Source organism: Passer montanus, unplaced genomic scaffold (genome assembly GCF_014805655.1).
Source record: "Passer montanus isolate IOZ18808 unplaced genomic scaffold, ASM1480565v1 scaffold637, whole genome shotgun sequence".
Lineage (NCBI taxonomy): Eukaryota > Metazoa > Chordata > Aves > Passeriformes > Passeridae > Passer > Passer montanus.
Genome location: NW_024371449.1, coordinates 2,180 through 13,885, shown reverse-complemented (window position 1 = coordinate 13,885; position 11,706 = coordinate 2,180). Strand labels below are relative to the sequence as shown.

The following is an 11,706-nucleotide window of genomic DNA, read 5'->3' as shown; positions in this document are numbered from 1 at the left end:
CACGTGTCCCAGCACGGGCCCCGCGGCCGCACAGGACACGTGACCTGAATGGGGCGCTCCCATTGGTCGGTGGAGCTGTCGGTCAAACTCGGGGGCGGGACGTGGGAGGGGCTTAGGGAGGCCAGGATTTGTCCCCGCCCCCAGGACCGGGACCGGGACCGGGATCGGAGCCGGGAGCCCCGAACGGGACCGGGACCCTCTAACCGGGACCGGGACCCCCGAACGGGACCGGAACCGGGACCCTCTGACCGGGACCGGGACCCCCGAACGGGACCGGGATCAGAACCGGGACCCCCTGACCAGGACCGGAACCGGGACCCCCTGAGTGGCACCGGAGCCCCCGAACGGGGCCGGGATTGGAACCGGGACCCCCTGACCGGGATCGGAAGCGGGACCCCTGAACCGGACCGGCACCGGGACCCTCTGACCGGAACCGGGACCACCGAACGGGGCCGGGATCGGAACCGGGAGCCCCGAACGGGACCGGCACCGGCACCGGAGATCCACGGATGGGAGCCCCTGACCGGGACCGGCACCGGAGTCCCCCGAGCGGAATGATCCAAACCCCGATAGCTCCGGTACCGGGATGGTCTGGAGCCGTGAGGATCCGGTACCGGGCTGATCCAAATCCCCTGATTCCGGTACCGGGATGGTCTGGAGCCGTGAGGATCTGGTACCGGGCTGATCCAAATCCCCTGGTTCCGGTACCGGGCTGTCCCAATCCCCGTGGATCCGGTACCGGGCTGTCCCAAACCCTGCAGTTCCGGTACGGGGATGATCCAATCCCCTGGTTCCGGTACCGGGATGATCCAATCCCCTGGTTCCGGTACGGGGATGATCCAATCCCCTGGTTCCGGTACCGGGATGATCCAAAACCCCAGTGATTCCGGTACCGGGCTGTCCCAAACCCTGTGGTTCCGGTACCGGGATGATCCAATCCCCTGGTTCCGGTACCGGGCTGCTCCGTGCCTCTGTTCCCGGTCACTTTTGTCCCCTCCGTGTCCCCCCCGGTGTCCCCCCGGTGTCCCCGGGGTCCCTGTCGCCGCCAGCTCCCGGTCCCGGTGGTCCCGGGGGTGTTCGGGACCCCGCGCTGTCATTGTCACACTCGGGGGGCGTGGTCTGTGCTCCATGGCCACGCCCACCAGCGCGCGGCGGCCCCGCCCCTTCCTATTGGCGGGAAAGGGGGTGGGATGATGGTTTGATTGACAGCGCGGCGGTCCAATCGTGGGGGAGGACAGAGGCCACGCCCCTTCCGCGGTACCGGAGCGCGCGCGGCGGCTCCGGGACCCCCGAACCGAACCGGGGACCCCGGAACCGAACCGGGGACCCCAAAATCGGCCCCGGGACCCCCGGACCCCGCCATGGACCCGGACCCGAATCCCGGGGCCGCCACGGACCCGGCACCGGCACCGGCACCGGCACCGGGGGGGAAGCGGCGGCGCTTCACCGTTCGGCAGGAGGGTCCCGAGGAACCCCCGGTACCGGCGGTGGCGGGAGGGGACCGGGGACCGAACCGGGAACGGGGGCGGAACCGGGGGGAACGGGACTGGGAACGGGACCGGGACCGGGGACCGAACGGGGGACCGGGAGGGGACGGAACCGGGGACGGGGGGCTGGGGACACCGGGGAACCGGGAGTGACCGGGAACGGAACCGGGAACATCACGGGGGGCCGGGAAAGGTCATGAGGGGTTAACCCGGTGTCCCGGTGTCACCGGTGGTGTCCCGGTGTCCCCGTGGGTGGTCCCGGTGTCACCGGCGGTGTCCCGGTGTCCCGTGGGTGTCCCGGTGTCACCGCGGGTGTCCCGGTGTCCCCGCCAGGTCCCGTCGCTGTTCAGAGCCTCCGCCGCTCCCCCCCCGGTGCCGGTGCCGGTTCCGATCCCGCCCGGTCCCGGTTCTTACGCTGAGTTCGTGGTGAGGGGCTCGGGGGGAACCGGGAAGGACCGGGAGCAGAACCGGGACGGGGACCAGAACCGGGACCGGGAGCAGAACCGGGGTCCAGATCAGAACGGAGATCGGGACCGGGACCGGGAGCAGAACCGGGACCAGAACCGGGACGGGGATCCCGGAGCCGCCGGAACCGCCCCCTCGGGACCCCCGGGACCCCTCGCGACCCCCGGGGATCAGAACCGGGACCGGGACCAGCCCCGGGACTCGGCGGTGCCGGTTCCGGTGCCCCGAGCGGGCACCAGCAGCAGCGGCGTCATCGTCAGCCCGCGCCAGGTGGGCGGGGCCCTGTCGCGACAGGGGCGGGGCTGTGCCTGGGCTTGGGGCTCCTATCGTGATAGGGGGGCGTGTCCCGGGCCGGGGGATCTGTCCCCTGTCGCGACACGGGGGGGTGTCCCGGGCTCGGGGGCGTGTCCCTGTCCCCTATCGCGACACGGGGGGTGTGCCCCGGGCTCATGTCGTGACACAGGGGGTGTGTCCCGGACTGGGGGGCGTGTCCCCCATGCTTATATCGCGACATGGGGGTGTGTCCCCCGTCTCGGGGCGTGTCCCCTGTCCCCACACGGGGGGCGTGTCCCCATCCCGGGGGCGTGTCCCGGGACGGGGGGCGTGTCCCCGTCCCCTGTCGCGACACGGGGGGTGTGTCCCGGGCCGGGGGCGTGTCCGTGTGCTCATATCGCGACATGGGGGGTGTGTCCCCGTCTCAGGGGCGTGTCCCGGGCTCGGGGGCGTGTCTCTGTCCCCTGTCGCGACACGGGGGCGTGTCCTGGGCTGGGGGCGTGTCCCTGTCCCCTGTCACGACACGGGGGGCGTGTCCCCGTCCCGGGGGCGTGTCCCTGTCGCGACAGGGCTCTGACGTCGCGGCGGCAGCGCGGCAACCCCGTGCTGCGCTTCATCCGCAGCGTGCCCTGGCACTTCGGGGACGTGGCGCCCGACTTCGTGCTGGGCGCCGGCGCCTGCGCGCTCTTCCTCAGGTGAGAGCGGGGACAGGGCCACCAGGGGCCACCGCGTGTCACCAGGGGTCACCGGGGGTCATCACGTGTCACCAGGTGTCCCCTCAGTGACCCCAAGTGTGCCCAGATGTGTCCTCAGTGACACAGGTGTGTCCAGGTGTCCCCTCAGTGTCCCCAGGTGTGCCCAGGGGTGTCCCAGGGGTGCCCGGGTGTGCCAGGTGTCCCCAGCTGTCCCCTCAGTGTCCCCAAGTGTCACCAGAGGTCACCTCAGTGTCCCCAAGTGTGCCCACGGGTGCCCTCAGTGACCCAGGGGTGCCCAGGGGTGCCCATGTGTCCCGTCAGTGTCCCCAAGTGTCACCAGGTATGCCCAGGCATCCCCTCAGTGTCCCCAGGTGTCCCCACGCATCCCCAGGTGTGCCCTCAGTGCCCCCAGGTGTCACCATGTGTCCCCAAGGGTGCCCAGCTGTCCTCTCAGTGTCCCTGTCCCAGCCTCAGGTACCCCCAGCTGTCCCCATGTCCCCAGCTGTCCCCTCAGTGTCCCCATGTCCCCAGCTGTCCCTGTCCCTGTCCCAGCCTCAGGTACCACCAGCTGTCCCTCAGTGTCCCTGTCACTGTCCCCAGCTGTCCCTCAGTGTCCCCCCCTGTCCCCTCCCTGTCCCAGCCTCAGGTACCACCAGCTGCACCCCGGGTACATCCACGAGCGGCTGCGGGCGCTGGGCCGGGGCTGCGGCCTCAGGGTGCTGCTGCTGCAGGTGGACGTGGTGAGATGGCACTGTCACCTTGTCATTGTCACTGTCATTGTCACACTGTCACTGTCATTGTCACACTGTCACTGTCACCGTGTCACCGTGTCACTGTCATTGTCACATTGTCACAGTCACTGTCACTGTGTGTCCATCCCAGCCCATCCCCTCAGGGTGCTGCTGCTGCAGGTGGACGTGGTGAGATGGCACTGTCACCTTGTCATTGTCACTGTCATTGTCATTGTCACCTTGTCATTGTCACATTGTCACTGTCACTGTGTGTCCATCCCATCCCATCCCCTCAGGGTGCTGCTGCTGCAGGTGGACGTGGTGAGATGGCACTGTCACCTTGTCACCTTGTCACATTGTCATTGTCACTGTCACTGTCACCGTGTCAGTCATTGTCACTGTCATTGTCATTGTCACTGTCACTGTGTGTCCATCCCAGCCCATCCCCTCAGGGTGCTGCTGCTGCAGGTGGACGTGGTAAGATGGCACTGTCATTGTCACTGTCATTGTCATTGTCACATTGTCATTGTCACCGTGTCATTGTCATTGTCATTGTCACATTGTCATTGTCATTGTCACCGTGTCATCGTCATTGTCACACTGTCACAGTCACTGTGTCACTGTTGTTGTCATATTGTCACTGCCATTGCCACTGTCATTGTCATCTTGGCACTGTCACTGACGCCTTGGCATTGTTACATTGTCATTGTCACCTTGCTGCTGTCACTGTGTCTGTCCCTGTCCCCTCTGTCCCTGTCCCTGACGTGTCCCCTGTCCCCAGCGTGACCCCCACCAGTCGCTCAAGGACCTGGCCAAGGTTTGTCTCCTCGCCGACTGCACGCTGCTGCTGGCCTGGAGGTACGGCTGTCCCCGTGTCCCCGTGTCCCCAGTGTCCCCAAATGTCCCCGTGTCCCCGTGTCCCAGTGTCCCCAGTGTCCCCCATGTCCCCACTGTCCCCGCTGTCCCCAGTGTCCCCAGTGTCCCCATTGTCCCCCCGCTGTCCCCGCTGTCCCCAGTGTCCCCTATGTCCCCAGTGTCCCCAATGTCCCCAAACATCCCCAATGTCCCCAGTGTCCCCAATGTCCCCAAACATCCCCAATGCCCTCTGCTGTCCCCGATGTCCCCAGTGTCCCCAATGTCCCCAAACATCCCCAAATGTCCCCAGTGTCCCCAATCCCCCCAATGTTCCCAAATGTTCCCAATGTCCCCAAACATCCCCAACATCCCCAATGTCCCCAAATATCCCCCAATGTCCCCGATGTCCCTGATGTCCCCAGTGTCCCCAGTGTCCCCAAACATCCCCAATGTCCCCAAACATCCCCAGTGTCCCCAATGTCCCCGCTGTCCTGTGTCCCCATTGTCCCCAGTGTCCCCCCGCTGTCCCCATTGTCCCCAGTGTCCCCGCTGTCCCTGCTGTCCCCAGTGTCCCCAACATCCCCAGTGTCCCCAATGTCCCCGCTTTCCCCGCTGTCCCCAATGTCCCCACTGTCCCCACTGTCCCCAGTGTCCCCAGTGTCCCCGCTGTCCCCAGTGTCCCCCCCGTGTCCCCATGTCCCCCCCGTGTCCCCAGTGTCCCCATTGTCCCGGTGTCCCCGTGTCCCCGGCAGTGCGGAGGAGGCCGGCCGTTACCTGGAGACGTTCAAGTCCTACGAGCAGAAGCCGCCGGATCTGCTGAAGGAGCGCGTGGAGCACGACTTCCTGTCCCGGGTCCGCTCCCGGCGTCCCCGGTGTCCCCAGTGTCCCCAAGTGTCCCCAAAGCGTCCCCGGGTGTCCTTGAGCAAATGTCCCCAATGTCCCCAATGTCCCCAAATGTCCCCAATGTCCCCAAACATCTCCAAATGTCCCCAATGTCCCCAAATGTCCCCAAGTGTCCCCAAAGCGTCCCCGGGTGTCCCTCCCCAAATGTCCCCAATGTCCCCAAATGTCCCAAATGTCCCCAATGTCCCAAATGTCCCCAACGTCCCCAATGTCCCAAATGTCCCCAGTGTCCCAAATGTCCCCAACGTCCCCAATGTCCCAAATGTCCCCGATGTCCTAAATGTCCCAAATGTCCCCAATCCCCCTAATGTCCCCAGTGATGTCCCCAAATGTCCCCAATGTCCCCAAGTGTCCCCAAAGTGTCCCTGGGTGTCCCTGAGAATGTCCCAAATGTCCCCAACGTCCCCAATGTCCCAAATGTCCCCAGTGTCCCAAATGTCCCCAACGTCCCCAATGTCCCAAATGTCCCCGATGTCCTAAATGTCCCAAATGTCCCCAATCCCCCTAATGTCCCCAGTGATGTCCCCAAATGTCCCCAATGTCCCCAATGTCCCCAATGTCCCCCCGCAGGTGACAGACTGCCTGACCAGCGTCAAGTCCGTCAACAAGACGGACGCCCTGAGCCTGCTGGGGACCTTCGGGGTGAGCGGTGGCACTTGGGGACACCGGGGGGACACCGGGGACGCTGGGGACGTTGGGGACACCGGGGACATTTGGGGACATTGGGGACGTTGGGGACACTGGGGATATTTGGAGACATTGGGGAGACGGGGGGGGACACTGGGGACATTGGGAACATTGGGGACATTTGGGGACATTGGGAACACTGGGGACATCGGGGATGTTGGGGACATTGGGGGCATTGGGGACATTTTGAGACATTGGGGACACTGGGGACATTTTGAGACATCCTGAGCCTGCTGGGGACCTTCGGGGTGAGCGGTGGCACTTGGGGACACCGGGGGGACACCGGGGACGCTGGGGACGTTGGGGACACCGGGGACATTTGGGGACATTGGGGACACTGGGGACATTTTGAGACATTGGGGACACTGGTCCATTGGGGACATTTGGGAACATTTGGGGATGTTTGGGACATTGGGGACACCGGGGACAGTGGGGACATTTTGAGACATTGGGGACATTGGGGACATTTGGGGACATTGGGGACACTGGGGACGCTGGGGACATTGGGGACAGCAGGGACCCCGGGGACATTGGGGACATTGGGGACATTTGGGACACTGGGGATGCTGGGGACACTGGGGACATTTGGGGACATTGGGCACATTTGGGGACACTGGGGACCCCGGGGACCCCGTGGCGCGCGTCCCCAGCCCCGGGGCTCTGTCCCCTCGCTGTCCCCCCGCAGTCGCTGGCGGCCGTGGCGGGCGCGGCCCGGGGGGAGCTGTCCCTGTGTCCCGGCGTGGGACCCCAGAAGGTGAGCACAGAACGGGGGAAAAAGGGGGGAAAAGGGGAAAAAAGGGACAAAAAGGGGGAAAATGGGGGAAAAAGGGACAAAAAGGGGGAAAATGGGGGAAAAAGGGACAAAAGGGGATAAAAAAGGGATAAAAAGGGACAAAAAAAGGGATAAAAAAGGGAAAAAAGGGGAGGAAAGGGACAAATTTGTGGACAAAAGGGGATAAAAGGGACAAAAAGGGGGGAAAAGGGGAAAAAAGAGACAAAAAGGGGGAAAATGGGGGAAAAAGGGACAAATTTGGGGGAAAAAAGGGATAAAAAGGGACAAAAAGGGGGAAAATGGGGATAAAAGGGACAAATTTGGGGAAAAAAAGGGATAAAAAGGGATAAAAAAGGGATAAAAAAGGACAAAAAGGGGAAAAAAGGGACAAAAAGGGACAAATTTGGGGAAAAAAAGGGATAAAAAAGGACCAAAAGGGGAAAAAAGGGGGGAAAAGGGACAAATTTGTGGACAAAAAGGGACAAATTTGGGGAGAAAAAGAGATAAGAGGGGATAAAAAAAGGATAAAAGGGGACAAAAAGGGACAAATTTGGGGACTAAAAGGGACAAATCTGGGGGAAAAGAGGGGGAAAAAGGACAAAAAGGGACAAATTTGGGGGAAAAGGGGCAAAAAAGGGACAAATTTGGGGACAAAAAAGGGATAAAAAGGGACAAAAGGGGCAAAAAAAGGGATAAAAAGGACAAAAATGGATAAAAAGGGGATGAAAAAAGGATAAAAGGGGACAAAAAGGGACAAATTTGGGGACTAAAAGGGACAAATTTGGGGAAAAAGAGGGGAAAAAAGGACAAAAAGGGACAAATTTGGGGACTAAAAGGGACAAATCTGGGGGAAAAGAGGGGAAAAAAGGACAAAAAGGGACAAATTTGGGGAAAAAGGGGCAAAAAGGGGACAAAAAGGGACAAATTTGGGGACAAAAAGGGATAAAAAGGGACAAAAGGGGCAAAAAAAGGGATAAAAAGGACAAAAATGGATAAAAAGGGGATGAAAAAGGGATAAAAGAGGACAAAAAGGGACAAATTTGGGGACTAAAAGGGACAAATTTGGGGAAAAAGAGGGGAAAAAAGGACAAAAAGGGACAAATTTGGGGACTAAAAGGGACAAATTTGGGGAAAAAGAGGGGAAAAAAGGACAAAAAGGGACAAATTTGGGGACTAAAAGGGACAAATCTGGGGGAAAAGAGGGGAAAAAAGGACAAAAAGGGACAAATTTGGGGAAAAAGGGGCAAAAAGGGGACAAAAAGGGACAAATTTGGGGACAAAAAGGGATAAAAAGGGACAAAAGGGGCAAAAAAAGGGATAAAAAGGACAAAAATGGATAAAAAGGGGATGAAAAAGGGATAAAAGAGGACAAAAAGGGACAAATTTGGGGACTAAAAGGGATAAATTTGGGGACAAAAAGGGACAAAAAGGGGGGAAAAGGGACAAATTTGGGGATAAAAAGGGGAAAAAGGCGACAAAAGGGGGAAAAAAGGGGGGAAAGGGACAAAAAGGGGGAAAAAAGGGACAAATTTGGGGATAAAAAGGGGATAAAAGGGGCAAAAAGGGACAAATTTGGGGCAAAACCGGATAAAAAGGGACAAAAAGGGGGGGAAAAGGGATAAAAAGGGGCAAAAAGGGGACAAAAAGGGGCAAATTTGGGGGCAGAAAGGGATAAAAAAGGATTAAAGGGACAAATTTGGGGACAAAAAGGGACAAAAAGGGGGGAAAAAGGGACAGATTTGGGGATAAAAAGGGATAAGAGGGGATAAAAAAGGGATAAAAGCGGGAAAAAAGGGACAAAAAGGGACAAATTTGGGGGCAGAAAGGGATAAAAAAGGATTAAAGGGACAAATTTGGGGACAAAAAGGGATAAAAGGGGACAAAAGGGACAAATTTTGGGGATAAAAAGGGGCAAAAGGGGATAAAGAGGGATAAAAAAGGGACAAAAAAGGAATGAAAGGGATAAAAAGGGGACAGATTTGGGGACACTGGGGACACTCCTGTCCCTCTGTCCCCGACCAGGCCAAGCGACTCTTCGATGTCCTGCACGAGCCTTTCCTCAAGACCCCACGATGAGACCCAAAACCCCCAAAAATCTTCACAAAATCCCCTCAAAATCCACCCAAAAGTGCCCCAAAATCCCCAAAAATCCCCCAAAAAACCAAAAAATTCACCAAAAATGCCCCAAAATCCCCAAAAATCTTCAAAAAATCACCCAAAATCCCCAAAAATCCCTCCAATCTCAATATTCCCTTAAAACCCCCCAATATCCTTTCCCAAATACCACAAAATCTCCCAAAAATCCTCCAAAATCTCCAAAAATCTCCCCAAAATCCTCCAAGTCCCTAAAAATCCCTCAAAAATCCCCTAAAACCCCAAATCCCCCCAAAAGCCCCCCAAAAAACCCGAAAAAACCCTTTCCCAAATACCACAAAATCTCCCAAAAATCCTCCAAAATCTCCAAAAATCTCCCCAAAATCCTCCAAGTCCCTAAAAATCCCTCAAAAATCCCCTAAAACCCCAAATCCCCCCAAAAGCCCCCCAAAAAACGCGAAAACCCCCACAAAGCCCCCAAAACTCCCAGAAATCTCCCAAAATCCCTGCAAAAATCCCCCAAAATCATCCCAAAACCACCAAAATCCCAAGAAATGCCTGCAAAATCCCAGAAATCCCCCCCCCAAATGCCCCAAATACCACAAAATCTCCCAAAAATCCTCCAAAATCTCCAAAAATCTCCCCAAAATCCTCCAAGTCCCTAAAAATCCCTCAAAAATCCCCTAAAACCCCAAATCCCCCCAAAAGCCCCCCAAAAAACCCGAAAAATCCAACAAATCCCCCCCAGAAAACACAAAAATTTCCTGAAAATCCCCCCAAAATCCCACAAACCCCCCAAAATCCCCCAAAAAAACCCCAAAACCCCCACAAATCCCCCCAAAACTCCCAGAAATCTCCCAAAATCCCTGCAAAAATCCCCCAAAATCATCCCAAAACCACCAAAATCCCAAGAAATGCCTGCAAAATCCCAGAAATCCCCCCAAAATCTCCCCCCAAAAATCCCACAAATCCCCCCAAAAATCCCCCAAAAAACCCCAAATCCCCAAAAATCTCCCCAAAATCCCCCCAAAAAAACCCCAAAAATCTATTTTTTTAAATAAAAGACATTTAATGGTGACCCAAGTGACAAAAGTGACACAGGTGACACCGCAGGTGCCACTCGGGTCACTCCGGCTCCTCCCTCTTCAGCTTCTTCCTCTTCCTCCTCCTCTGGGTCCCCTCGGGTGGCGCTGTCCCCGCTGTCCCCGCTGTCCCCGCCGTGTCCCCCGGTGCCACCGCCGTGTCCCCCGGTGCCACCGCCGTGTCCCCCGCTGTCCCCGCCGTGTCCCCCGTGTCCGGCCGGGGTCCGGCGGGCCGGGCGCTGCCTAATTAGGGGGTAGGAGCGGAGCAGGGCGGCAGCCACGCACAGCTCGGAGCCACTCACTCATCCCACAGGAATCCTCCCCACGGGGAGGAGCGGCCCCGGCCCAGCGCCTAAAAGGGCCCCGCACGGGCCGGCTGCCCTCGGAGCCTTCCTGCGCCTTCCTCCTCCTCCTCCTCCTCCTCCTCCTCGCGGCCGCAGCGCCATGGCAGGGCACGGCGCCAGCCTGCTCCTGCTGCTCGGGATGCTGCCAGGTAGGACCGGGACACCGGGGATGCTCCGAGCACCGGGCGGAGCGCGGGACGCGGCCCTGGGCACACCTGGGCACTGGTGACACCTGGGCACTGGTGACACCTGGGCACTGGTGACACCTGCAGCCACCACCGGCGTCCTTGTCACACACCTGTGACACCTTGGTCACACCTGGGTCCTGTTCACACCTGGGCACTGGGCACACCTGCAGCTCCTGGTGACACCTGGGCACACCTGGGCACACGCCTGTGACCTTGGGCACACCTGCGGCCACCACCGGGGTCCTGTGGACAGCGCGGGTGGCATCGAGCCCGGGGTGTCACCGGGGCTGCCAGGGGTGACAGCACCGAGGGGACCGGGACCCACCCGGGACATCCCCGCGGGCGCCCGGGGTGGGAGAGGAGAGCCAGGGGTGGGGGGCTGCAGGTGGGGGTCAGGGGGCTGCAGGCGGGGGGGGTTTAGGGTTGCAGGGGTGGGGGGTTTGGGGCTGCCAGGGGGGGGGGGGTTGGGTGTGGGGTGTTTGGGGCTGCCAGGTGTGGGGGGTTTGGGGGTTTCCAGGTGTCTCAGGGCACAGGTTTGGGGTGTGGTGGCTCCCCGTGCTGCAGCTGCGGGGTCAGGGGTGTCAGGGCACGGGTTTGGGGTGCTCTGGGTCCCTGCTCCTGACGCTTTGGGGGTTTCAGGGTTTGGGGTCAGGGGTGTCAGGGCACAGGTTTGGGGTGCCGTGGGTCCCTACCCTGTCCCTGCACCCCCGAGTTTGGGTTCTGCCAGCTGTGGGGTTCAAGGTGTGTCAGGGCACAGGTTTGGGGTCCCTGTGCCCCATCCCCGCTCCGCGCGGGGCAGGAGCTGCAGGTGTGGGGCTGTGGGGCGTTCTGGGTGCTGTTTTGGGGGTGTCACTGCCACTTTTGGTGTGACAGTGCCATTTTTGAGGGGTGTCACTACCGTTTCTGGGTGTGACGGTGCCATTTTGGGGGTGACAGTGCCATTTTCGGGGGTGTCACTGCCCTTTCGGGGGTGACAGTGCCATTTCAGGGGGTATCACTGTCATTTTGGGGTGTGACAGTGCCATTTCTGGGGGCGCCAGTGACATTTCGGGGGGGCCACTGCCGTTTCGGGGGTGCCACTGCCGTTTTGAGGGTGCCAGAGCCGTTTCGGGGGTGACGGTGTCATGGCG

The 11,706-nt window shown here is 59.7% G+C and overlaps 1 protein-coding gene across 1 annotated transcript; it reads left to right on the top strand.

Moving 5' to 3' along the window:
* The first annotated feature begins 1,220 nt into the window (after window positions 1-1,220).
* ERCC1 (ERCC excision repair 1, endonuclease non-catalytic subunit) lies at window positions 1,221-8,965 on the top strand. Its single transcript, XM_039728084.1, has 9 exons — window positions 1,221-1,478; window positions 1,821-2,222; window positions 2,817-2,920; window positions 3,561-3,660; window positions 4,433-4,509; window positions 5,259-5,358; window positions 5,980-6,051; window positions 6,782-6,850; window positions 8,891-8,965. The coding sequence occupies exons 1-9, from the start codon at window positions 1,362-1,364 to the stop codon at window positions 8,942-8,944; spliced, it is 1,095 nt and encodes a 364-aa protein (XP_039584018.1). The 5' UTR covers window positions 1,221-1,361; the 3' UTR covers window positions 8,945-8,965.
* The last annotated feature ends 2,741 nt before the right edge of the window (window positions 8,966-11,706 follow it).

Excerpts from the sequence above, each read along its gene's own strand:
- ERCC1 (XM_039728084.1), top strand. The coding sequence starts at position 1,362 with ATGGACCCGGACCCGAATCCCGGGGCCGCCACGGACCCGGCACCGGCA. Across the intron at positions 3,661-4,432 it reads TGCTGCTGCAGGTGGACGTG|CGTGACCCCCACCAGTCGCT; the intron begins GTGAGATGGCAC and ends CCCTGTCCCCAG. Across the intron at positions 6,851-8,890 it reads CCGGCGTGGGACCCCAGAAG|GCCAAGCGACTCTTCGATGT; the intron begins GTGAGCACAGAA and ends GTCCCCGACCAG.